This window comes from Phodopus roborovskii, unplaced genomic scaffold (assembly GCF_943737965.1).
Source record: "Phodopus roborovskii unplaced genomic scaffold, PHOROB, whole genome shotgun sequence".
Classification (NCBI taxonomy): Eukaryota; Metazoa; Chordata; class Mammalia; order Rodentia; family Cricetidae; genus Phodopus; species Phodopus roborovskii.
The window spans coordinates 41,997,394-42,024,576 of NW_026126480.1; the positions used below are offsets into that span (position 1 = coordinate 41,997,394).

General features: G+C 46.0%; 1 protein-coding gene across 1 annotated transcript in view; it reads right to left on the reverse strand.

Annotated features, from left to right (window-relative positions):
- The window catches only part of Adam12 (ADAM metallopeptidase domain 12), a 293,978-nt gene that overhangs the window by 30,604 nt on the left and 236,191 nt on the right, over positions 1-27,183 (reverse strand). The window contains exons 12-14 of the mRNA XM_051193213.1: positions 9,166-9,343; positions 3,314-3,403; positions 1,487-1,682 (exon numbers count right to left, since the gene is read on the reverse strand). Coding sequence (XP_051049170.1) covers positions 1,487-1,682; positions 3,314-3,403; positions 9,166-9,343 — 464 coding nt within the window. The remainder of the gene's footprint in view (positions 1-1,486; positions 1,683-3,313; positions 3,404-9,165; positions 9,344-27,183) is intronic.

Genomic DNA, 27,183 nt, shown 5'->3' on the forward strand with positions numbered 1-27,183 from the left:
TTCTCTATGAATACCTGCTTTGGTCACCATGACAGCCAGTAGAGTTACACAGCACAATGGCTTGGGGAATACTGTCCTGTTCCATCTGAGCTCATTCTGGACCTGGAGCCAAGTCTCAAAGCACAGCTGGGCACTAAAAAGCTCCAAGGGCTGGGTGTGCTGGCCAAGGACAGCTCCCTTAAAGGGAGCAGCAGAACAGCCACTGTACCTTTAGATGGGAGCTTCTTGCCTGTGGAAGGGCCACTAGAGATGTCCGAGGCCTGCTGCACTAGCCCCTGTCCTAAAATGACCTTACTTACCTAAAAGGTATCTGAACTCCAATGCATTCAGAGTTCCATGACCGTTTGACACATGTATAATGAGTGTCTTCCTAGTGGGTATCACTGTAATGGTGGTCCCCTACCTTTGCCTTAAGGATCTCATGGGCATCAGGCGAGAGGGCCAGCACTGGGGCCCTAAGGAGGAAGTGTGAGGGACCTTGAGTCTCAAGACTTTTTATTCTACCTGTCCAGGGTAAATCCACTTATGGGGGCCACCAGTCCACACTTTTTCCCCAGAAAGCTCCAAGCGAGGGGCATCTTTGCTGGGCATTGGGGACTCTCCAGGTTTGGGTGTTGTACTCATGTAGCAGTTAAAAACCAGGCTTCTGCATTTGCCCATCATTTTCTGCCCTGGTTGATTCCCCTTATCCCTCTGGAAACCAGAGCTTTGCAGAAAGTCTCTGGTTTCCCCCGTAGCTGGCTCAGCTCGAGGCCTGAGTCTGGCTGACCACAGTGGCCTTGCTGGCGCTGGGGCCTTTGGCCAGGTCTGAGGTCATCTCTTAGCCTTAAGTAAGAACTCAGCCAAGCATAATGGAAAGAAAGAATTGCAACACACTCAGAAAACATCCCCAGTGGGATTCCTAGCCAGGATCCTGGGAGCTGTAAATGGAGCAGATCCAGAATGGTTTCTAGGTAATAAGGCCTTCCTGGAGTGGCAAGAGCTCCTAGTAATAAGGCCTAGGGTGGTAAACCCCTGGGGCAGTGAGGACTCCAGGGTAGAGTGAGGACCCTAGGTAGTGATGCTGCCCACTCCCACTGGTATCGAGTCCTGGGCTAGTGAGGCTCTTATGCACTAAGACTTCAGTATCTAGGTTGCCTATGACACCCCGGATCTGACTTCAGCGTGGAGCCCTGGAGCAGCTACATACACCCCCTTGAACATTAATCTACATTTTAGAACCTTAATGGTTCTCATCTTAAAGGCCTCATCTGCTCATGGGGGTGACTTACACTGTGAGAGTTATACCCATAGGCTGGGTCACAGTGATCAGGCTTAAATCCTAGCCATGCCTCCTGCAGAAACAGACTGCTCATCTCAGGGTTTGAGCTTTGTTGCAGAGCAGAATGGGCATGAGTGGAGGAATCCCCCAAGGAGCCAGGACAGATTCACACACATGGAGCATACTTCTCCAGTGTCCCTCTTAGAACTGGGACAGGCCACATACCTGGTCCCCAGAGCGTGACACACTGTTGCTCATGGGTCTGGCAGATGCCGTTGTAGCAGTAACCATCCACTCCCTGACATGGGTGCCCATCATGTAGGTACACATTGGCTGGGCAGTGAGGGGCAGTCCCTGTGCAGAATTCTGGAAGGTCACAGGAGTTGCTGGAGGGCCTGCATGAGGTTCCTGGAGGCTTCAGCTGAAATGACAAGGAGGAAACAGCCCCTAGTAGCTGTCCTGGGGCAGAACACAACAGGCCACCTACTATAGTCATGTAAACAGGTGGGGATTTTGATGCCATCCCCTTTGAGGGCAGAGAGCTCTCCTTAAATGGTTTTGTGAGGTTCACATTTGTGCTAGAAAGCTGGGTGGGCAGCCAAGAACAGCTCACTTGGGAGCTGCAGGTAACACTAGGGTTCTCCAAGGAGCAGACAAGCTGGCTCTTGTTTAGTCTCCTGTTGAGGCAGACTTTTCTCAGGCTGTTGACACTATCACATGCTCAGAGTTGACATTTGTCCTTCTCCTTAGGTATTTTTGGACAAGGCAACAACATCAGCAAGATATGACTCTCAATAGTAGTGCTATGCTGTCAATAAAAGATCCAGGACCCTCTTTATCACTTTATGGGCAAATCTGGGGGCAGGGTTGAGGGAGGATGATGGGGAGAAGGACCAGGAGGTGGCAGCAGAAGCAGCAGAGGTAGCAGCTACCACTGAGGGCTGTTAGACCTCTCACCAGCAGCTCATCTTTTAGGCTGAAGAAATTAAGGCTCAGGGCAGCTTGTCTGAACTCTGTAGACAAGGCCACTGAGTTCTGGGCTTGGCTGGCCTGCATACTCCCAAAGGCAACAAGGTGAATCATCTACCAGCTCCTACAAAAGTGAATGGCAGTTGGGTTTGGGTATCCTCACATATCCTCCCTCCTTGTGAGTGTCTTGAGCCTTTCTCAGTGATGAGAGCTCAGCTGTTCTCATCCTCCCTCATCTCCTTCCCAGCATTCTCCAGCACTAATATCTGGGTACTTGGGTACCAGGTACTTCTTACAACATTTCCAGAACTTAGTGAGGGGGCATACACACACACACACACACACACACACACACACACACCCACACTCACACCCACGCGCACGCGCACGCGCGCGCGCACACACACACACACACACACACACACACACACACACACACACACACACACTCCACTTCTAAATGATGTGCATGGTTGGCATGGATCACAGAGTTCCCAACCATCTTTTGTGCTAAGAACAATTGCTTAAGTACCAAGGAACCTCTGATGCTCAGGTCTCTCTGTAAGACATGCATTTTGAAGGAACAGGATGAACGGTGGAAATTCCAAAGCAAGTGCAGTCACATCAGCACAAATAGCAAGTCAGGCGTATGCCACTCTGGCGGCTCAGGGTGGACTGCACTTTTCATTGGTGCAGACATTCCAGGAACCACCAGCATGGGTTCCCTGCTACCCACCAGACACTGGTATCAGGCGTGTGGACCTGGCATGAGGCTGAGTGACAGGGCTAGGGCTGGGTTCTCCTCCCTTTGTTTTTCTCATGGAGTTAGGAGCCCATAATATTAAATGGAATATTAAGGTTGAGCTTGGATTTCTAGCCCACAGACAACTTATCATAAGAATTAGCAATTAGAGTGTGCATTTTACCAGATCAGAAAATTCCAAGAACAGCTAGATGGTACTGACTGGTGAAAGGGCAGCTTCCCAGGATGAGCTTGGGGAAATCAGCCCACCATACTGCTCCACTTGCATCAGACTGGAGCCGCCCAGACCATCCAGCAACCTCAGGCCAAAGTGAACTCACCTGGCAGTCTTCACAGCACTGCCCATGTGCACACACAGCATCTGGCTTCAGAGTGCAGGTGGTGGCGTTACAGCAGCGATTGGTACATTCCTGCGGAAGGCAATGGGATGCATTTGAAGGGTCATATGGAGTGGTGACTCTCAGAACGAAAATGCCACACCCTAAATGACAGCAAAGGATAAGATGCCCCAGACTGTTTTCCTTGGCACAAGAACAAAGTGTTAAGTGTTTGTGAACCATGGAGTCTGGTGTTGCTAAGAAAAGTCAGGAGCAAGCAAATGCCTTTCATGGGAGGAGGCGGGTGTGTGGTGTGTGTGTATGTGTGTATGTGGGGGAGCTGGGAGCTCTTCAGGTCAAGGGCACATCCGTGCTTCCAGGTAATTCTTCCTTCAGGTTGTGTTGTAGTGAGCTGTGTTGGAATCATTGAAGGACCTGAAAATTGCACATTTAAAAATACATGCATGGTTGGGTGGTGGTAGCACAGGCCTTTAATCCCAGCACTTGGGAGGCAGAGGCAGGTGGGTCTCTGTGAGTTAGAGGCTAGGCTAGTCTGGTCTGCAGAGCAAGTTCCAGGACAGCCAGAGCTACATGGAGAAATGCTGTTTCAATAAACAAAACAAAACAAAACAAAACAAAAAACTGTAGGTAGTTGTGGTCCTTACTCTTCAAGAATGAACCCTTCTGATGGATAGGAGTACAGGTCAGTGGTACAACACTTGTTTGGTGTATTGGTTAGAAAAAAAATGGGGGGGGGATGTTGTCTACTTCTAAGTTGGAGTATACAGATGCACTGAAAGGAAAAAATAAAAAATAAAAAAATAAAAACAGCCCCAAACTCAGGCTAGTTCACTGTGGTATAGCCAGGTGGGTGAGGAAGAGAACGTGGCTTAGAAAGGAAGGTCTTTGGCCTAGGACATTCTGGGAAGAGGATTGGACATCAGAATAAGACCAAACGATGTTGGGGCTAATTCTCATTTTATTTTCCTTTTCCCCCTTCCTTTTTTCCTTCCTTCCTTCCTCCCTTATCTTCCTTTTTCTTTCTCCTTTCCTTCTTCCCTTTCTCTTATACTATTCATCAAACCCAAGGACTCATGGGTGCAAGGCAAGTGTGCTACCAACTGGGCTATATTCTCAGCCTCCTTTCTTGTTTTGGGAAACAACGTCTCTCTATGTGGGCCTGACTGGCATGGTACTTCCTTTGTAGACAGGCTGGCCCCCTATTTTTGGTGGGTAATCCTCTTGTCTCTACCTCCTTAGTGTGGGGATTGAAGACTCATGCTACCACACCTGAGCATGTCCACTTTCAAGGGATCTAAATACTTAAAAATTGAGATGTCTCACCCCCTCTGAAACAAAAGTGAAGAAGAAATTCAACTCCTTCAACACAGTATACCATGGCGTTCCAACAAAGAGAGACAGGGATCAACACCCTTTTCCTGGTTTAACAGAAGGCCTGCACCTATTTGTGTTGCAAACTTCTGAAGTCTATGAGCTTTAGAGACTCCTGGTAGCCTGGAATCTGTGTGATGTGGAAGAAAACGTCACAGAATGCTTAATGATGCCTGTACCTCAACATTTCTTTTATTTTTGATATATTCTGAAGAACTTACACCTGGCTAGCCAGCATGTAGCTAATCAAATCCATGTCTAAGAGTAAAATATCTCAGAAAAAAATTTTGTGAATGAATTTCTCATCACTCTCACAGATGCAATTAATAAATCTGCCAGAGATTGGGAATTTTTAGGGCATTCCTAGATACCTGTGTAGCATCCACTGTGGGGCTCAATGAACTGATCTCTCATGCAGTGTTTATGTTTGCTCCTACCATGCATACTTCCAAAGCTGTTAAATGTTAAATCTGTTTGAGGACTTTATAAACATCCGGGACATGTAATGTACACAGTAAGATAAAGCTGCCAACCAGAAGTCACTGCGGCAGCTTTCATGACTGAGGGTTTTTAGCTTATAGGCTTACAATTCTATACAAGTTTAGAAGCTTTACCCCCTTAAGGATACCATTAATTGCATCCTGGACCAGTGCCACCAAATGTGCAGCAGTGCTGTTCTGTTTGCTATGGTCTCAATGACTTTCCTAATGTTATAGTAGCTGAGCCAAAGACTTCCTTGTGATGCTGAGTTAAAGCAGCCATCTGATATCTGGGTCTAAAATACTTGTAAGGACTCCTCCTACCTCCCCTCAAATTACTAGAAAAATGTAAGCAGAAGCCCCAGTGGGAATGTAGCCAAGTGGAATGACTTCAAAGGGGATCAATTACACGAGAGAGATAATGACGTTTAGAAGATGTGTGAGGGACTAGTATCCTTGACTTTAAATGAGATGGGGCAGTGTTACCAGCCTGGTTAGATGGGAGAGTGGGTGGGTTATCCGTAATGCCTTCTACCAGAAGGTAAGAACAATTAACTACCTCAAATCTATTTCTGTACTACTGTATTTCTCAGAAGAGACAAATTTCTTGTCTATTGATGCATTTACTATTTTAGTAGTCAGCAGAGAAACAACAGTCAATGAATGTCAGGTCTCCAAATAAGAATAATGAAGCCTAATTAAAGAACCTGTGTAAGGACCAAACAGTCTTTCTTGGACTGTGAGAAGCAGATGTTGATTCTTAGTCACCATGAGCTGGGGTAAAACTATAGTGTACCTTCCTAGAAAAGATGGGGCACACACAGGCTTGTTCCAGCTGTGTGCTGGTGTATATCACACTAATCTGTCATTCTCTGTTTCCCTGATGTGACATACCAAGTCCCCCTTGGGCCAAGGGGTGCATGGTTTGTTTTGGTTAACAGCAGGAGGAGTGTCTGCAGGACCTGGGCACAGGGGACCAGGAAAAAGAGCCCAGGAAGTAGGTCTGAATGAAAGTCTCAGGCAAAGAAGTTTGGTGTCCTTGTAAGCTTGACACAGCCTAGAGTCATCCTAGAAGGGAGTTTCAGTCAAGGGTTTTTCCAGAACAGATTGGGCATATCCTTGGGAGGTTGTCTTGACTGTGAGTTGATTTAGGATGGGCCAGCTCACTGTGGATAGTGCCAATCATTGGGCAGGTGATTCTGGGCTGAAAAAGGAAGCTGTCTGAGCATGAGCATAAGAGTGAGCCTACAAGGAGTGTCCCTCTATGGTTTCTGCTTCATGTTCTTGCTTGAGTTCCTTCCCCAACTTTCTTCAATGATGTAAGCCAAGGGAATTCTTTCCTCCCCTACGTTACTTTTGGTCAGAGTGTTTTAGCACTACAAGAGAACGAAACTAGTACACATGGCTAGACGCAACTGAAGTCTGAGTCTACACTTAAAACATAAAAAATAGTACATTAAAATGACACCAGTGAGGCACAAGTTTCACTGTGCTGTTAGCAGACTTCTTGGGAAGAAGAGCTTTTGAGGAGGAGAAGGGAGTTTTCTTAAACTATCAAGAAACCTCTTTATGAAAAAAGAGGACCCTAACCACAGAAATACCAAGTTGGAAACTACATTGCAAGCAGAATTTGGCTCTAGCTAATGAGGAGTTTGTCACAGTCAACACTTCCCCACAGTGTGGTGAGGTCCCTAGAGAGATATCAAGCACCTATCCATGGCTGTAGGATTCCTTTGTAGAGATGAAGGAGCAGGACGCAAGTAGCTGGCAATAGGAACTCAAGGGTCTACTGGTACGTTGGTGCTGGTGGTGACAGCAATGCTAGCTAGTGCTAGTGGTGATGGTGCTGATGCGGTGCTGGTGGTGATAATGTTGAGGATGTTGATGATGATGGCCAGGATGCAGTGACAGCAACAGTGACAATGGTGGTAGGGACACTGGTGTGGCAGCAGTGGTGGGTGGGGTAGTGATGCAGGTATGCTAAAGATAGTGACATAGTTGTGGGGATGGTAACTAATGGTGGGGTGTGAAGATGGTGGTGTGGAGAGAGGGTGGTGATGATGGTATTGGACATGGCAGTGATGGCAGCTGTGGGCACAGTGACAGCGGTAGATGGTAATGGAGTCAGACAGGGGTGAATGACTGCCAGTGGAATCATTCCAAATCTCAACATTCAGGGTTCCATGAAGAACCATCATCAGATTTATTTGCATTAATAAATAATTGTAAGGCATCCAGATCAAAGACAAACCATCTTAAGTTAACATGGCCTCTCCTGAGAAATGTGGGCAATTTAAACTAATTGGGTTGTTTCTTTAAGCAATTAACAAGGCCTCCAAGGGACTTTTCTCCTTTGTACAAACTATCCCATGATGGCTTCACTTTTTCCTCTGTTAATCTTGAAGCCATTCTGTAGTACTATAATTAGGACTTGTTCCTGGCCAGCAACTGCTCCCTGCTCACTGTGAGCAAAATTAACCACCCCTGTGGACAAGGCCATTACCATAGATAAGTTCTGAGTTTGTCAAGGACACAAAACTACTTCCATCTCTCCTCACTCTATCTGATTACCCCTACCCCCCCCCTAGCGCTGTGCACTTTCTCTCAAAACCTGTGAGAACAAGAGCATTCCTGCTGGCATCCAGCCTCCTCGGGGACTTGGAGACAGGCTAGGATGAAGATTCTATTATTCCTGTGATGAGAACAGGAATACATGAGCTGCTTCAGCTTCCTGTCTCAGCTTTCCTTCCAAAGGAGCCCTCTAAGATGCTGGTTTCTTGAGCCATTGTGAAGCCCACCTATAGACCTGGCTAAGCCTGCCTCAGACCTGCCTCCAATTCTGGCTTGCATATGTTCTCATGGCGGGAGCCCCAGCCCACCTGCTGTACAAACCCTCAGCTTTGATTTACTCTGAATGCAATCTCCTCCAAGTTGTGTGTGGGACACTTGTGAAGCTGGGAGGTGACAGTGTTCTCTTTGTTGTTCTTCCTCAAGACGACGTAGGGAGTGACAAGTGACTGATATGTTTTATGTTGACCAGATTCATCTTGGACCTATACAAACAAGAAACTTCCCAGAGATTGGCTGGAGAGCAGGGTTCAGTAAGAGTGGTGCCAGATGCCAGTGCTGGTTGCTTTTTCTTGCTGCTCCTGAGAACTAATAAGCTGAATGGATGGGTCCTCTGGAGCCTCGGCTGTGCACACAGAGGAGGCTGGGAAAGAATCTCAACTAAACAGAAAGTGCTCAGCTCAGCACTGTGTATCCCCACTCCCCTTTCACAGCAGGCTTTGCAAAGAGAGAGGCATGGGGCCGAGGACCCCTTGAAGCTGGACTCCCAGAGCCTTGCTTTCCAAGAAACTCAGAGCTAAGTGCTTTTTTAAAAAAATTGTTCTCATCCTCATCACCCTAAGAATGGGGCACCCTTCAATAGAGGAGAAGGAACTCCCCCATTAAAACCTAGTGATACAGCTAACTCTATACATGGCTAACACTGCAGTAAAGCCATCACCTTTGGGGGGGCTTGTTCAAGGTAGTCATATGGAAATTTCCCAGGGAATCTCTATTACACCAGCATCCTCACTACCAACCCATTATCTCCTCCTCCTCCCCTCCCCCTCCCCCCGTGTATGTGTAGGTCAGAGGTCAACATCAAGTATCATTCCTCAGCTTCTCTCTACTTTGTTTTTGGGATAAGGTCTCTCACCCGGACTTCTAGAGCTGAGTGGCTAGTATGTTTCTGGGATCTACCTATCTCTGCCTCTCTAGTGCCAGGACTGCAGGCCCACACCACCATACCCAGCTTCTCCATGCAAGTTTTTAGGAACTAAGGTTCTCCTGGTTGCGTGGCAAGCCCTTTACCAAGTGAGCCATCTTTCCAGCCTATCACCAGGTTTTAGCATGTCCATTTTGCTCTCTGAGCTCTCCCAAGTTCCCCCTCTTCCCAAGCAGAGGCAACAGTAGACACCATGGAGAGGGCCCCCTTACCTCTGGTTCCCCGCAGTCACACTCTTCTCCCTCTTCCACGTAGCCATTTCCACACTTCCGGCCCCCAAAGGCCTGCTTGACCTCTGGCAGGTTGAAGAGGCACATCCCCATTCCCTTCTCCAGGCTAGCCTCCAGGTCCTTCCTGCTACAGCTGCTGAACACCATGGGGAATGGGAACCTGAGAAGGAAAGGCCTCAGTGAGTCACAGGCCCCAGTGGCCTTCTGTCTTCAGGCACTGTGGCCCAGGATGCCTTCTGGAAGTGATGTACAGCTATTTCAATGAAGACAGCTTGCTTAAACACACTCAAATGAGGCACCGGTAGACTCTACTCCTGGCTTTCATCCCCATGTGGTGAGGAAGAAGGGCTTTATCAAAAAAGAAGTGATTTTTTTTGGCAGTTTCCCAGCGATAGCTTTAGACAGAGTCACATCGCAGTGCTATTAATAGTTCTTCAACGAGGCTGTATTAGTTGCTTTCCTATTGCTGTGACAAAACACTATGACCAAGGCAACCTATAAAAGAAATCATTTCCTTGGGCAGGCATAGCTGAGAGTTCATTTCTGGATCCACGAGCAGGAGGCAGAGACAGGGAGAGGGAGAGAGGGAAAGATAGGCGGTGGGGAGGCAGAGACAGAGACAGAGACACTGAAGAGATACGAGAGACAATCAGGGAGACATAGGCAGAGAGACAGAGACAGGGACAGACTGGAAATGGCAACTATGTTTTTGAAACCTCAGAGCCCAGCCCCCAGTGACCCTCCTCTTCCAAAAAGGCCACACCTTCTAATCGTTCCTAAACAGTTCCACCAATGGGGAACCATGTATGCAACCTGATGAGCCTATTGAGGCCATTCACATTCAAACCACCACAGGGGTGATGGTGTAGGAAATAAAGTCTTAGGGCCTAGAACCTATAACAAAGAAATATATCAATGTCTTTATTGGCATGTGCAAAGAGTAAAATGAACACACGATGGTGCTTATGGATCCACGGTTTCAGGGGATATGTGGTCCGTCCTACTAGAGATCAGGTTGACATAGGCATTTACGCCTAGGAAGAAGAACAAGCCAGTTTTTGTGTGGCAAAGCTCTTAGCAAATGGAGGTGGTCCAGAAACACTGGTCTTGCTCTTGCTTTGCCTATAAATTTCAGGGTTCTAAAGGGTGGGGTGTGGTTAGTCACAGAGTGCTGATCCCTTTCTGGGGTCTAGAGGAGCTGTCCAGGCACTTGGTACCTAGTGGGCCTTGTGACTAATCCTTGGCAATGGGCTGTGAGCAGAAGTGATATTGGCTCTGTGGTATTGAACTGACTTCTTCCTCCCTTAAGACGACCTTTCTCTTTCTCTCAAATGACCAGGAGCTAGAGGAGCCGCAGTTGGTATCTGGCCCTGACTCCCAGAGAGAGAAAAGCCTATAGCCCCCGGTGTCCTCTGGGCTGGAAACACTTCTGTGAGTTGCAAGAACTGGGGACTTTTCCACAGCAGCCTGTGTTATGGGTATGGGTTAGTGGGTTCCCCCAGATACTCAAAGAGCGGCTCCAGTAAGCTGTTCTGGGAGGTGAGGGGCCTTACACAGGTGGGGTCTCCTGGAAGGTGGGGTGCTACTATCAGAAAGGATGTAGCTCCCGAGAGACCCTGACTAGTTCCCACTAAAATGAGACATTAAAAGAACAAGCTTACAGAATCATTCTGGCTTCCTGTCTTGCCACATGACTGCTTCCTCTTACACGCCTTTTGCCATTGTGATATCTTTTGCCTCGAGGCTCCTACTAGGGTGGCACAGATGTTGTCACCACACATTTGAACAAACTCTAAACTATATGCTGAATAAACCTCCTTTTCTTTATATACTATGCACCACCAAACATTTTGTAATAGCAACAGAAAACTGAATCATATAATTGCCCAATACAGAGCATACCATTCTCTCTTATATATGCACTTTCTGATCTCTTGAGGCATTGAAGATAACAAGAACAGGCCTTCCAGAAACCCCTAAGGTTTTATGACTTAGTGAGGAAGCAAGGAAGCCTACTGTCCAGCACACCCAGGCATACCTCCCTCTGGAGACAGTTACAGGATGACATTCTTATTGGATCTCAATCAACTGGCCAGGCCAACACAAGCAGCTATGTCTCCCTAAATATGGCAGAGGAATTGCCACATTATGATTTAGTTTGCCAATATTTCTGGGTCCTGAGGATTCATGCAGCCATGCTGATGACACCATTCCTCTGCTCCTCCCAAACCACTCTTAGGTTAACTGGAGTAGAATTCAAACCACAAATAAACAAACCAAGTCGAGTCCTGCTCTGGCGAATGGAAAGATAAGTCGAGACGGATAAGTAGGACAGTGACAGGGTTCCCTTTGGAATCTTTGTATGTTTCCTTGGCAGACAGATTAATGCTGGCATCAAAGTAATGCAGAAAAGCTCCACTGAATGACAGAGTGTTATAGTTTCAATTTAGAAAGGCTTGGTGTGGAAGAGACCAGTGCATTACACAAGGCACTGAGGGCAGCTCTCCTCTGCTTGGCCAAGGCCAAGTGCAGGTCTTCTCCGTTTGAGAGCAACCCTCCATGAAGACCCTGGGGCCTGAAGCTCATTCTCAGACATACAAAGCTAGGTGCTGTGGAGACAGGCTATGACCAGCTCCATCCAGAAGAGACCAGTCTCTGGAGAGTATCCCAGTTAATTAGAAAAGACTCCAGGATAAGTTGAGGGGAAAGTTTGGCCATGAAGAAGAGACAGGGTGCTGTAAAGATGGCTCAGTGGGTAGAGAGCTCACAATGCAAGTGTGGAGACCTCAGGTCACATCCTCAGAACCCATGTTAAACAGCAGTGTGTTGTCTATAATCCCAGTACTCCCATGATAAGAGGGGAGAGGCAGAGACTAGATAATCCCCAGGAGCCTGTGGGCCAGGTAGCCTGATGTACTCAATAGAAAGGCAAGTGGTCCTGTATCACACAAGGTGGCAGGTGAGGACCAATACACAAGGCTGTCCTCTGACTTACAGGCACCAATTCCTTAGGGTGCCTCTGATGAAACCACAAAACATCACTGTCCTGTGATACCAGGTAAAGTTTTAATAAAGTTGTTGACCCTGAGGGTCACTCACACACATCACAGAGGTGGCCCTCACTCCAAAGCCTTTACAGTCTTGCTTGATAAAACTCCCAGGGACTGCAGGCCATGGCCCTCAGTGCTTCCTTCTCCAACATGGGGTCTTTGGGGCTTTCTTCAGTGTTCATAGCCCTTCCTCAAGCCATTTTTACTTTTGCAAACTTTTTATTTTTTATTTTTGGTACTGTTTGGTAACCAGGCATGCTGGGCAAATGCCGTGACTCTGAGCCACTTGGTCAATAGCCCTGATAACCCCCTCACTTATGATAGCTCTTTGGATGACAAACAATGATGGGGTTGACGGACATTTTCTGCCTGTAGACAATTTTCCCTGATTCATCTGTTCCTGATTCTTTATGGAAGGTACAACTGACTGTTTCCTTCTGATACCTTATTCTTGAGCTTTCTCTGGGCATTTAGAGGAAGAAAAGTAATGTGATCCTAGCCTGCAGTGATTCCCAGAATATTCCACACTGAGGAGGTACCAGACTTATTGCAGACTTTAGGACAGGGAAGTGCATAAAACACACAGATGCCAAGGTTCCTGGAGGTTCGTTCTGGCGGGCAGAGAGGTGAGGACATGAGGGGACAAAGTAAGCCCATTAGGAAGGGCGACATGGAGGAGAATAAGTAACAGGGAGGCACAGTGAGCTAACAGAGGGTGGCCCCCAAGGAGAACTCACTGTGAAGGTTAGCAAATGAGCCTCTCCAAAAGACAAGATGGAAAGAACGTGGACACATCTGGGAAGGGCTCACCATGGACACGCATGGCAGTTACTCCTGGTGGAATATTCATCAGTAAATAAGCAAGCATCCCCTTCTCCAGGAAAGAGCTCCCAGCCAGTCCTTGTCATTCACAGCCAAGGACAAAGTCCTGCTATGGTGAGAAGACACCAGAGTGTCCTTACCCATGGCGTCTTGCCTACCATGGCGTCTTGCCAGTCTGTTTTTCAAGTACATTCACTCATCTCTTCAGGCAGCAAGTATGAAATGGACCAGCCTGCCAGAAACCCAGGTTTTGTGACTTCATGAGGAGACAGGCCTGCTGTCTAGCAAGCCCAGGACTACCTCCCACAGAGACATTTAGAGGGTGACATTATAATTGACACAGTCTCGATGGAGGCACTTTCCCTTTCCCAACATTCAGCAAACTACATTTGCCTTAAGCCACCAAGGTGCTCAGTGGACTACTGTTCAATGCTAAGAAAGCATCGAAACTTCAAGCTAATGGGCCCTGACCTCCGCTCCCTGCATAAAGTTTAATAATCTGAAGTTATTTCAGGTCTCAAAAGGGAAGGGAAATTGAACAGAACCAAAATATTAGATTGTTCTCATTACAATACTATTCTGATATACACATACCAGAATAATTTTTATGCCTCAAAGGGCCACTGGGTGCCTTGTGGCCAGTGGACATAGCCAAGGGCTGCTGGTTCATGGCGTCATGGGTTCCTTGATTATTAGCATGAACAATGTGCCAGTGAACCCTGAGTTAGGCTTAGACTCTGCTCTCTCTGACCACTGATGGATGCTATCACTCCAGTTTAGCCACACCCGGAAAGTGATGCGGAGAATGCCCAGCGAGGCAATGCGTATCACCGCTTCCTAGTCTGCTGCCCTGGAGCTTTCTATGATGGCAGACAGCTGATCTGGATGCTGTCCTCACAACGCTGTTACTTGTGCAGCCATTTGAGAAGTAGTTAACAAGTGTCCCTTATACTCTAAGTTGAGGACATGATAATTCAGATATGAGCCTTACTACTGCCCAGTGTTTTCAGAATTAAGTCGTGCCAAGTCCCTCTCCTTTCTGACTGCCCAATGCCTCCTGTGTCTTTCCAATCATTTCTCTAAATCCTATAGGATTCCCAGGAAATGGTCATAGAATTGTCAAACCCTCTGGTACATGGTTATTTGTGCCACATATGTGGGGACCACAGGTTAATCCTTTTTTTCTTTTTCCTGTAATAATCTTCATACTATACCAAGACTAGTTAACTGAGTTAAATTTTAGTCTAACCATCCATTCAAAACAACCCAAGGATAATATTATTCCCATTTGCAGAGGCATGAGTTTCTAGTTAGGGGCTGATAGGCTCTGGGTTTGAACATGTCTTTTGATTCCAAGTTCAGTGATTAAAAACCACCCTATTCCCTCTGTTTCCTAAGTCACCATTGGACCTGCCTACACCCCAACATGTGCCTAGGCCAGTGGTTCTTAAAGTGTGGTCTAGGAACAGCAGTGTCAGCATCATATTAGGGATGCAATTCCCAGGCCCCCATCCAGACCCACAGAGTGGGAGTGACGAAGGAGGGTCCCAACACCTGTGTCCTTCCAGCAGAGCAGCCTACTTGATTCAAAATTCACAACACATGAAATTCACCTTTTAAGTCATTTTAAAGGTACCATTCAGTGATTCTTAGTTCACATGCAACATCGAAGGACCACAGTCACCTTGTACTTCTGGAACATTCTCTTTATTACTGCCCAGTCACCTTCAGCTGTCAGCTTGACATGGCCTAGAGTCATCTGAGGGAGTCTGCTCAGATCACACTGGCCTGTGACCATGTTTGTGAGAGATTATCTTGATTATGATTCATGGGGGGAAGGGCTCAGCCCACTGTGGGTGGCACGATCCCTAGGCAGGTGGGACTGAGTTTTATGAGAAAGGGAGTGGGTCATGAGACAATCATCAGTGCTCCTTTGTGGTCCCTGCCTTGACTTCGCTCAACTGTTGATTGTTTTCTGTAAGTATGAGATAAAACAAATCCTTTCCTTTCCTGAATTGTTTTGGGTCAAGAGTGTTTTATCACAGCAACAGAAAAACAAACTAGAACCACTGCTCAAACCTGGGGCTATTACTCAGTTCTGTTCATTGCGCGGAGGAAGAAGCACAGATGATTCCCCTTGTGTAGCTGGTGCTTCCCCTTTAGCATAGTGCTTCAATGCACGCACACTGTAGCATCCATTAGCCAACATCCTTTTCTATGCCTCGAAGATTGTTCCATGGTAAGACAGCACCATAGCTAGCTATCACTAGATGGCCCAAGAGATGCCAGTTTAAGCTTGGAAACTCCTCGCCTAAGTTTGAGATTCATGTTGCAAGGATACATGGAGCAGCCCCTGCCTACTTTTGTCATCACAGGAACACAGTGTAGGATACTCAGAGTGTACATTTATTGTGCTCTGCTCCAGTCCCATTCCTATAGACACCATGATGCCATTTTCTGAGAAACACTGTATGGCATTTGGAAAGCCACACTTGGTTTTGGACATGGACTCAAACTTCTGCCTGTCTCCTTGAGACAAACCCAGATCAGGAATGTATTTGTAAATATTAAAAACTGAATCGACACTGGTGTAGCTGAGCATCCTAGTTCGTAGGGGGCAGAGGCAGGTGGATCTCTGTGAGTTCAAGGCTAGCCTGGTCTACATAGTAAGTTCCAGGACAGCCAAGGCTACATAGAAAGACCCTGTCTCAAAAATATAACTGACTGGAGTAATACCTGGAACCGTGCTCTACATACAAATTAGGTGCAAGGTGGTGTCGGTGAATAGAGAGATGCTCCCTTCCACTTGTTTCTAGAGCCAGCATCCTAATTTTGTCTTCCTCTCACTTGTATTTTTGCCTGCTTACACAGTAGCTTTATTCCCTGGAGCACCCATGAAGAAAGTACCAAATTGGGCTCCGTAGTTTTTTGTGATATCAAAGATCCTGTTCAGCCCCCAGTATGTATTTAAACACACAAGTTTGTTTCTTCCATAGCCCTTGGCAAGCTCACCACAGTATACCATTTAATACATTTAATAAATTATCCCCACTACGCCCAGTCAGCAGCTAATTGAACTGACATATAGCAATAACAGACTTGGGTAAAGCAATAAAGATGGAGAATTACTCAGAAAAGAAGCCATTTCACATGCTTCTGTCCCTGGGCACAAGAACACTTTAAAATAATTATACCTGAGACCCAGAAAGGAGAGCTGCTTTCAAAGCAGTGCTGAGAATTTATCTCAGACACCACAGTCATTCTGCTGTGGTTCCTGCTCAGATATGACCTCTTTTGTTAGACACATTCACCTTTTCCTCTAATATTGAACTACCAGGGACATTTGGGGCAAGCTAACCACACTGAATACAAGGTTAGACATAAAAGGAGAATGAAGTGGAAAGGTGGGTGATTTGTAGGAAGATAAAAAATTCCACGACTTTTAAAAGAGAGGAAGCCACTCAGGGCTTCCCACCATACAGACAGTCACAGCTTAATATCCAGCTGTCTCCAAACTGCCAAGTAAAACATGATTAGGAGCAAGTTTTACTTTGAGCAATCTGCAGCCAGGAAAGCCTTTTCTTGTTCGGGCCTATTGTGCATTTTGTGGCTGTATTCTCGGGGTGACTCACACTAAGCCAATACATCAACCCTGACAGAAGTCAGAAGTTATCTGCCTCATGAAAGCTCTCTGGGAACCGCTAGGCAACAACCGCTTTTCTAGTAAAAATTAGGCCTCCAGGCCAAGCCGCTGGGAGGAGGCAGGATTCCAGGGCTGTAGGTCTTATGGTTGCCTGTGGCTCTGTTGTCTCTCTGATAATTTTGTCCAGTTTCTCAGTTCATTATTTCATCTCAGAGCTACAGAAGTTATCAAGGAAGAGAAGGGACCATCGCAGGCCCTGGATGAGCATAGCTTAGACACTAGACAATTGTATGATGGAGAAAGCCAGCTTTGGGGAAATGGAGTGGGAAGTCATCCATATTTACTCTTTAAATTGACTGGAAAAAAAAAAAACAACCAGAAGAAAATATAGTATACCTTACATGTCACAGATGCAAGAAAGGATTTTCTGAATAGCACTCCATTTGCCCAGCAATTAATAGGTGGGACTCAAAAAACTAAAAGGCTTTTGTAAAAGTAAAGAAACAATTGAATAAAAAGCGAGCCCACTGAATGGGAGAACATCTTTGTTAGCAATTCATCTGGCAGAGGACTAATATCTAGAATATTTAAAGTCTTCAGAAAACACTCAACAACCCTGCCCCAACCCCAACCCATTCATAAAATGGGGTACAGATCTGAACACAGAGTTCTCAAAAGAAACATTTCAAAACTGCTTATCACCCTTGGGAATTAGGGGAATACAAATCAAAACTACCTTGATATTTCATCTCATCCTAGTCAGAATGGCAAGAATCAACATAAACAACCAACAATAAATGCTGAAGAGAATATTGGGGGAGGGGGACTCCCACTTACTGTTGGTGGGATTTCAAACTTGTTTAGCCACTGTGGAAAACAGTGTGGAGAATTCCCAAATGGTTAAAAATAAATCTACCCAGCTATAACACTTCTTGGGTTATTCCCAAAGGACACGACACCCTACTTCACAGGTACTTGCTTAGCCATGTTCATTGCTGCTCAAGTCACAATAGCTAGGACACGGAAACAAACAAAAGGTCCTCCCGCTGGCAATTGGAGAATGAAAATGTTGTACATATACATATATACACACTATGGGATACTTACTATTCATCTGTAAGAAAAATAAAATGAAATCACGAACTTTGCAGGTAAATAGATGGGACCACAAAAAGATCATATTGGGTAAAGTAGCCCAGACATGGAAAGAGAAATGTCACATGCTTTCTCTCATCTGGGTTTCCCAACTCCAAGCTTTCAGATGTGAGTATGCAACATGGAATGACTGTGAAACCAACAGAGTAAAAGAGGATTGTGCACTAAGTAATAGAAAGGAGACTAGCAGGTTATAAGAAATTTGAAAAAGGAAAGGGAGTGTTTTTGAGGGAGGAAGGATGCCAATATAAAAGGAGATGGATGGAGGAGGGTAAAATAACACTGAGGATGTTTGAAAACTCCATAAAGAAATCATATTATTACTTCCCTGTATATACATGTACATATATAGTTTAAATGAAGTTATCCCACTTGGGCTGATAAAGATTCCCTCAATAGCCATAGAATTAAAAAAAAAATCCCCAATACCAGGTATAACAATTTCCCTTTTGAGCTGTTGGTCAGGAGAGTTCAAGAGACTCCCAAATAATATGGGTTTTTGCTATTGCCCTCAATTGGCTCCCAGAGGCTGGGGATATAAGTTCCTATTGCTAGAGATACCATGTACTTCATAACCCAAATTCCACTTTGAATAAAAGACCCAGAGGGCCCAACCTGGATTTGACTTGAAAGCCTCATCACTAAAAACAAGTTTTCATAGTAGCAGAAGGAGATATACACCTTGCAAGGCAGAGAGACAAACAATGCGATGGTCTTCTCAGCGATGATGCTTAAGAATTGCAATGATGACCCCAAGGCTGTGATGGTGGTGCTCACATCTCACTAGTGACAACTCTCTAATTGGACTTACGGACTGTTCAACAAGAGCAGTACTCAGTACTGGAAACCTAGTCATATATCTGGAGCTAGTGAGGTCATGAATCCTGGAGGAGAACCCACAACTGCCACTTTACTAAACCAGCATGAAATTCCTAATTGCAGTCTAAGTATTTTTCCTTATACCCACAGATAGGTGTAGCTATCACTCCTCATCAAAGACATTTCTCTTTGCAACACATGGGGACCATTACAGAAACTACAATTGGTCAAAATCAGAGAATAAGTGACTGTGGGGTTCTCAGATATATTTGATATGTCTAAAACACAATCCCTGCACCAAAAGATTAGAGAACATTTCAGTTGAGGGGGCAGAAAGATTGCAAGAGCCAAGAGGACCAGAAAATCACCTGTGAGATTGTGTCAGTTAGAAATGACAGGGAAGCTACACTCATGATATCTCAATAATATGGCTGCTTAAATAGATCTGAGCAAGGATGATACCAACCAACACACTAACATGAAAGTGGGAAGTCTCAAGGGGACCCAGCTCTAGATAAAAGAACTACAGGCAACCAAGTAATGCTGAGAGTAGCAAAAATAGTCTCCCCCAGGGAAGTGTGTGTGTGTGTGTGTGTGTGTGTGTGTGTGTGTGTGTGTGTGTGTGTATAAAGCACAAACATCCAAATCAAAAAACACAACAACAACTACAAGCAAACTCCAAAATCACATGTTCACAGAGGAGAATGACATCACCATACAGGGCTATACAACAGCCCTTGGAAAAGAGGTTGCTGAGAGCTTTCCATTGATTTCTCATTTGCAGACTGAGATGGAAGCCACAGCAGAGTATTCTTCATCTGGGAGTACAGCATGGAGGAGGTGGGGAGGAAGCAAATTACGATGAGGATTTCTGGGTACCTGACTGTCAGTGCTATCTTGAGCCTCTGTTTTTCATCTATAAAGTGGGCATCATTGCTTCCCACTCTAAGGATGAGGACAATGGAGCTTCAATGAAAACTCCGGAAGTTTTGGGGTAACTTCACAGCATCCTGAGATGTTAAATCATCTTGTGGAAAGATGTCTGTGACTGCTTTGCTTGTTCTTGGGGCTTAGAAACATTTCAGAAATGATGCACAATCCATCACAGCTGTGGCCAGAATGCAGCAATGTTGTAAAACTGCAAAGACAAATGAGGAAGGATTACATACCATTCCTCAATTTATTCCCTATCAGGAAGCAGAAAGATTGCTGGCTTCTGAAAGGCAAACAGGGACAGGACTCAGGAGCATAACCATCCATCCAACTACCTACCTACCTACCATCCATCCATCCATCCATCCATCCATCCATCCATCCATCCATCTTCCATCCATCCACCAACCACAAACCAACCATCTGTCTTGTTAGAATTTCTATTGCTGTGAGGAGACACCATGACCACAGCAACTCTTTATTAAGGGTGGCTTATAGTTTCAGATGTTTAGTCCATTATCATCATGGTGAGACATAGCAGCATACAGGTAGACATGGTGCTGGAGCTAAGAGTCCTACATCTTGATCAGCAGGCAACAGGAAGTGAACTGAGATAATGGGTATGGCTTGAGCATATGAAAGCTCAAAGACCAACTCTACAGTGACACACTTTCTCCAAAAAGCCACATGTACTCCAACAAAGCCACACCTCCCAATAGTGCCACTCCTAGTAAGCCTTTGGGAGTCAATTACATTCAAAGTACCACATCATCCACCCACAGACTAGCCACATTAACATGCTGTTCAGAAGGCAGTTACCTGCCACATCTTGTTTTCAATTCCCTGAAGCTTTCCCCACATTTCCCCTAAGGCTCATCTTCCAGAAGCATAGTCCCATGACCTTTTGTCTTTTTCCAGGCATAAGCTCACTGTGGACCATACTCACATGGCATGTAGTGTGACAAACCTTTAAGAAAAAAAAATAACTCAGTTCTTTGCAATGTGGAGCCTGTTCTATGTTGTCATCAGTCCTTTGCAATGTGGAGCATGTTCTATGTTGTCATCAGTCCTTTGCAATGTGGAGCCTGTTCTATGTTGGCTAGCCTTTGATGTGGGGGATGTTTTATGTTGTATTATAGGGGCGGGGCTTTACTCCAACTTCTCTTCCCAGGTCAAGGTCAGGCCCTCCCACAGTGAGAAAATACAAGGGCCCACAGCTGGGGGTGGGGTGGGGGACTTAGCCAGCTTTTAAACCCTAGATTCCAGGGCCATCATCAGAAAAGCTTTCAGGTCTTTTGCAGCTGCGCTTCTGTATAAAACCCTTCATATCCAAGCACAGAACATATGTGCAACCAAGTAGGCCCTGAGTCTGTCTGCCTGGCAATGTTGGTATCCCTGGGCGATTGGCCTTGCCTTCATTCCACACTGTGATTGGATTGCCATGCAGCTTAAGGGGGGCACCACAGTTTAGGGCCTGTCTTCCTACCTCCTCATTATTAAGGGGCTTAGAAATGCTGACAACCTGTGAATCAGATTTTACCACTGACTTTTCAGCTGAGGAAACTGGAGTTCAGAGAGGTGAGGCACCTTACTAGGGCCACAGCGCTGAAGAGCTGGGACTGAATTCAGGGTGTCTGGATGGACAGAAGTCTGCCATCTTCATCTCTAGGTCTGGGAGGGCTGTCAGGATCTGCCTTCCCCAACCCCAGGCACAGGCCATGAGGCAAGCTCAGACAGGCCCTGGCACAAGAGACAGCGGGGATGTGGGTGGGGGTGGGGGTGACATGCAGGTGATACTTATAGAAAGTGGCAGGAGCAACCTGAGTGCCTTGGGGGCTCCCAGGAGCCAGAGAGAAAGTAAAGTGAGTCCTGAGGTCCTTCTCAATTGCGAAATGCCTGAAGGTCCTTGGAGTGACGGAGAGCAAGGGTTAGAACACTCGAGCTCAAGTGTAGGTGAATAGGCATGCACACATCTGAACCAGATTGTGAGCCATTCTGTCCCTCAGTAGCTTCTCAAAGGGTTACTCCAGGGCCAGGGGAGACACCGACTGAGTCCATTCTATCACCCGATGGTGTGTTGGCTGGAGACGAAGAAGCCTGGCTCAGAGGACGGACTGGACCTCAGTGAAGACAACAGGAACTGCATCCATATACTCCCGAAAAAAACAGTGGTGACTGCGTCTGGAATGGATGCTGACCCAATGGGCCTGCCAGATGGGTTACAGAAGGCTGAGGAAGACACAGGCTGGGAGAAGGCTCCAGAATGTCCTCACCTCAGTAGGACATGGCTGTGGCTAATAGAAAGCACCCGGGATACAGAATGGGTCCATCTGCAGAACATTATTGCTCATGGGCTAAACATGTGAACTCTGACCTCTGTTCCTCCTCACTGGAACCTAATTAAAGTGTGAATCCAATTCCCCAGAAATTTGAATAAAGAGACACTAAGTGTGCTGTGGTGAGTTGAAACACGCACAGGAGGCTTCTGGATGCTACCACTGTGGGCTTCTCACTTCTGCACTGGGTAGATGTCTCCTCTAGAAGTGAGTCCTGAGAGCCAAGAACCCACAGGCGGGGATGTGGCGTTCAGACTGAAGGGACCTCTGCTCTCGGCTGGTTCTGCAGAGGTCCCGGGTCAGATGAGCTGCTTGCTCAGGGTTTGGTTAAACAGAAAGGCTGTGGCTTGTGGGGGCTTTCCAAGGCTGGGTGGTGCTGACACACACAAACAGGTGCTATGCTTAATGAGGGATGATTTATACGCCCCAGTAACAGGCCCCTTTCTGCCGCTGAACCTGACACACCTGCACAGCCCATGCTTTCAGTGAGGAAGGCCAGTCTCATCAGACCCTCTGGGTAAAGCAGTCACAACAGAGAACTCTGACCCCAGGCTAGGGCAGAAATCAGTACATATCCTGTCCTGACCCCACTGGGCAGCTTCTGCATGGGTTACCACCAGGGGATATAAGGCTGGTGGGTGAATCTCTCTTTCATTACCAAGTCCCTGGAGCTGGCAGCTCTAACGCTAACTGGCACCTGGTGAGGGGGTGAAGGGTTGGGCCTAGAGCCAGGAGCTTTGGCTGATGGCCAGAGGCCAGAAACGGAGCCTGATTAGGCAGGGCCTGTGTGCTTCATCACCCACAGTCTTCTCATCTGTAAGATGGGGCTGAGTGTGTCTGTGTCCTCAGGGCTGTGACAGCGACATGAGATCTTTGTAGAGTGGATGAGGTCTAGTGTGGGTGTTTCTCCATATGTTCTAGAACATGTAAACGCCTTTTGACATGCCTCCAGGAAAAACCCCACTGGAAAGCCCCTACATTTTTCAAAGCAAATTGCTCCCATCTCCTTGCTCTCCATGGAGTGCATGCAGAATAGGATGGCCTTCTCATTCTGTGTTTACTCGGCTTTTACTGTTAGTTTGTTTTTAAGTTGTTCTATTGATTCTGTTGAGTTTATTCTTGTAAGCTATTGTAATCCCACTGTAGAAAGGGGTGGTGCATACAAAAAAAGGAAAATGGAGTTTGCACAAATGCTAGGTTTGATAAAATGATGGTGGTCATACAGTTTTTCCTCAAGAGATTTTGTCATTAAAATATCAAACAAATGATTGTGTTTTAGTTGTCACTTATCCATTCATCTACTCATCCAATCAATATCTATTCACTCATCTATCACCCATCCATCCACCCATCCTTCCAATGATCTATTCATTCCTCTATCCACCCAAACACCCATCAACTGCCAAACCACCCATCTTTTCCTCATCAATCCATCCACGTATCCATCCATCCATCCACCCACTTATCCACTCACCCATTCATCTATCTGCTTATCCATCTACCCCTCACACCTACCCATCCACTACCTCCCTACTCACACATCCATTTATCTACCTATCTATCTATATTCATGCACCTACCCCCAATCCATCCAGATGCTTACCATCCACCCATCAATCCATTCACTAATGCACCCACCCACCACCCTTTCATTCAGGAAATACTTATTGGTTCTAGTACACACTTTTTTTGCTGCTCTAGATTCTGGGGATTCAGCAATGAATAAAATAAATATCTGACTTTATATGACATGACATGTTTCCTTCTGGATAGCATAGTTACAGAGAGGCCCAGAAGTTACCTGCACCTTCACATAAAAGCCTTTGTACCACTTTCTAGGAAGAGGTGGAAGGCATATGGGGTACATGCATGAGAGGAAATGGGGTCAGGGAGAACGTCAGCTGTAATGTCTTCACAGATAAAATGCTGGATTAAAGAGGCCATGGCAGGAAAAAATTCTCTGCTATAGTGATGTTAACTGAAGGAGTTTTGCAGACCTAACCAGTTTTAAAATGGGGCTATCCTCTGCCTCCCAGAAGTTACATAGGAATACCGCTTTGTCCTGGGAAGGCCTTTGTCAATGCATGAAGTCCAAATATGGCAATGGCTACTTTCATGTGGCAAACATGTTAGGAGGCGACTCAGCTTTACATCCCAGCCTTCTGCATGGATGACTCGGAACTTGGTGGCTTGTTGGCCTTCTGAGCACCAGTCCCCCTATTTTTAAAATGGACATGCTTGTGTCTTCTTCACTGACCCAGGACAGCACAAGTGCCCTCCATGGAGGTAGGTGGAATACTTCCTGTGTTATTTCCCCTGGACTGGATACTCAAAGAGCAATGCTTATAAAGTGTCTAGTGCAAGAGGACAATTCTGCTATGCCCTGGGACCAGATCATATTGTATTCAAAGTCTGAATTAACGGCACACAAACCCCTTGTTTTCCAGGAAGCTGCATCTACTTACTCCGGCAGTAAGAAAGAGCTAGCTTGCTGTATGCTAATGAGGTCTTCTTGACCTGTTTATGCTCCTGCCAGGCCATCATCCCCTAAACTACAGTCAGGACACAGCTGACTCAAGGATGTTGGATAGATAATTACAATGATTTTGGCCAGTCATATTCCATCTTTCTGAACACCCCCCACCTTCTGTCATTAAGGCTTTTCCTTTTTCTTTCTCCTTGGATAAAGATTTCCATCATTTATCCTGGCACTTCGAGAAAAACAATGAAGATTTTATTAAACTTTTTACTGAGAAAAAACAAAACAAAAAATCCAAAAACTCCAAAACAAGCCATGTTCCCCGCCCCCTCAAACCTGCCATCCCTAAATGAGATGATTCAGAGAATTAAGTGCCTTGCATCCCATCTTTGCAAATCCCTCCATGTCTAGAGTGTTCTAAGATCTTACACAGCTGCTCAGAGTTCAGAAGGGGATAGATTTGGATGGTGTGTGTATTCTGTGTTGATGACTCTTGGGCTCTGGTACATCTTATCAGCCTGTGGGAGCTTTCACAGGAAACCACTATTCATTCCGCCCCCTTGACATGCATTTTCAGACAAATCCTTTCAAAGAGAAAGTCCATTTTATCGTGAGACGAGCTGGAGATGCTCAGGGAGAGGACAGCCTCACTTCTGCCCAATCCCTCAAAGGCTCAGCCTGACCTTTGCTCACAGACACATCCTCAGCTTATCCCCTTCCAAAGTTGGCTCCCTGTTCAGAGGGAATGAAATTATCAGTCACTTTCATGAAGCTCTGAAATGTGGTTACCATGGTTGAGCTTGATGATTTCTCTTTATCTCTTAGAGCAGTGGTTCTCAGCCTGGTGGTCTTGAAATCCACAGAGGTTGCCTATCAGATATCCTGCATATCAGATATTTACATTACAGTTCATAACACAAAGAAAATTATAGTTATGAAGTAGCAATGAAAATAACTTTATGGTTGGGGTCACCACAATACAAGGAAGTATATTAAAGGGCTGCAGTGTTATGAAGGTTGAGACTCCCTGTTTTAGAGGGATATACAAGTGCCTACAGATGGGTGCTATGGTACCCAGGTCAGTTTAGACAGAGTAATTAAAATGATCAGTGATGAGACCTTCCCATACTTATAGAATCTTTCATCAGAACTCTGAACTTTTCAACTTGCCACTTCCAGCCTTTGCCTGTCTCTCCACTAGGATGAATGCCAGTTCTCTGAAATCAAGGATCCTGCCATCTATGTCTAAGCAAGTATGCGAGTGTATGCATGTATGAATGTGTATGCATGTGTGTGGGGGAGGCCAGAGGTCAACATTGGGTGTTTTCCTCATTCTCCAACTTACTTTAAAATATCTTTCACTGAACCTGAGCTTGCTGATTGGCTAGACTAGCAGGTTAGGAAGCCCCAGGAATCTCGCTGGCAACTGGAAATACATGTGCCCAACACTGTACTCAGCTTTGTACGTGGGTGCTGTGGACCTGAACTCACACCCAGCACTAGGATTACAATGCTCAGTTTTGTATGTGGGTGCTGGGGAACTGAACTCAGGCCCCTAATGCTTGCACATCAAGTACTGACTGACCCATCTCTCCAGCCCCCTATTTAGTTGTTTATAGTCAGCATTTATTGATTAGAAACAATAGGTTTCATTATGACATCTTCAAATGTGTACTTATTTTAATCCTATTTACCCCCTTCATCCTTTACCCCTGGCACTTCCACTGCCCCCTTCTCCTCCCAGCTAGCCCCTCTTGTACTTTCATGATTTCTTTTCCACTGCTGGTTTAGTGACCCAGTGAATTTCACCACGGTGGCTTATGGGAGCATGGGGGGAAGGTTCGTTTATATCAAGGATATCTTATTAGTAGATAGACCACTAAGAAAAATGTCTCTCTTTCCTTCGTAGGCTTCATCAACTACTTAGATTAACCCTCAGGGAGGGGTGGGGCCTATGAGCCTCTCCTCAGTCCATTACAGGAGTGTGGTTGGGCCTGACCTTGTATAGATTTTGTGCAGGCAATCATAGCTGCAGTGACTTCAAGAGTCAAATGGCCACATCATGCTCAGGAGGCAACATTCTTTACCATTCCCCAGCTTCCTCCTGCTCCTTCAGTTCTTTCTGCTTCTTGCTCATCTGTGATCCCTGAACCTTGGAGGGGCTGATATCGATGTCTCATTTACAACTGAGCATCGATGAGTCACTTTTTCTCAGAACCTGACCAGCTGTGAGGCTCCAACCAGCAGGGGGGTTTTGTTGGCTGTTTTCCTCATCTCCTTCTACCACTATAATACTACAATCCCTCTCAGCATCCCCTCCTCACTATGGGCTTTGGTGATTAATTCTCCCACTTGCTTAGGAAGTTGCTTACCATCTGAGAAGATTAAAAACACCACTCTCAGGACAGGGATGTGGGATCATAATGAGAACCACGCAGATATTAGTCTGTCTGTCCTGCTATGGGTATATACCCAACATTCATCAAAGAGCACAGTGTGTGGCTAATTCCAATGCATTCCTCCCAGACACCCCCAAATGCCCAGCTCTCAATAATAATTTCTTTTGTAAAAATTAGAAGAACCAGTGACTTTATTTTTGAACCTAAATCCCAACTTTCCCCTGCTGTAGCAAGCTCTATTTACTATCATGCTAACTCTCAATGTGTTCTCACCACTCCTCTGTCTTTATTCTTATGAACGTTGCATACTCAACCCAGGAAGATCAAGAGCTGCAAGGATCTTCTTAATGGGTGGACGCTACTA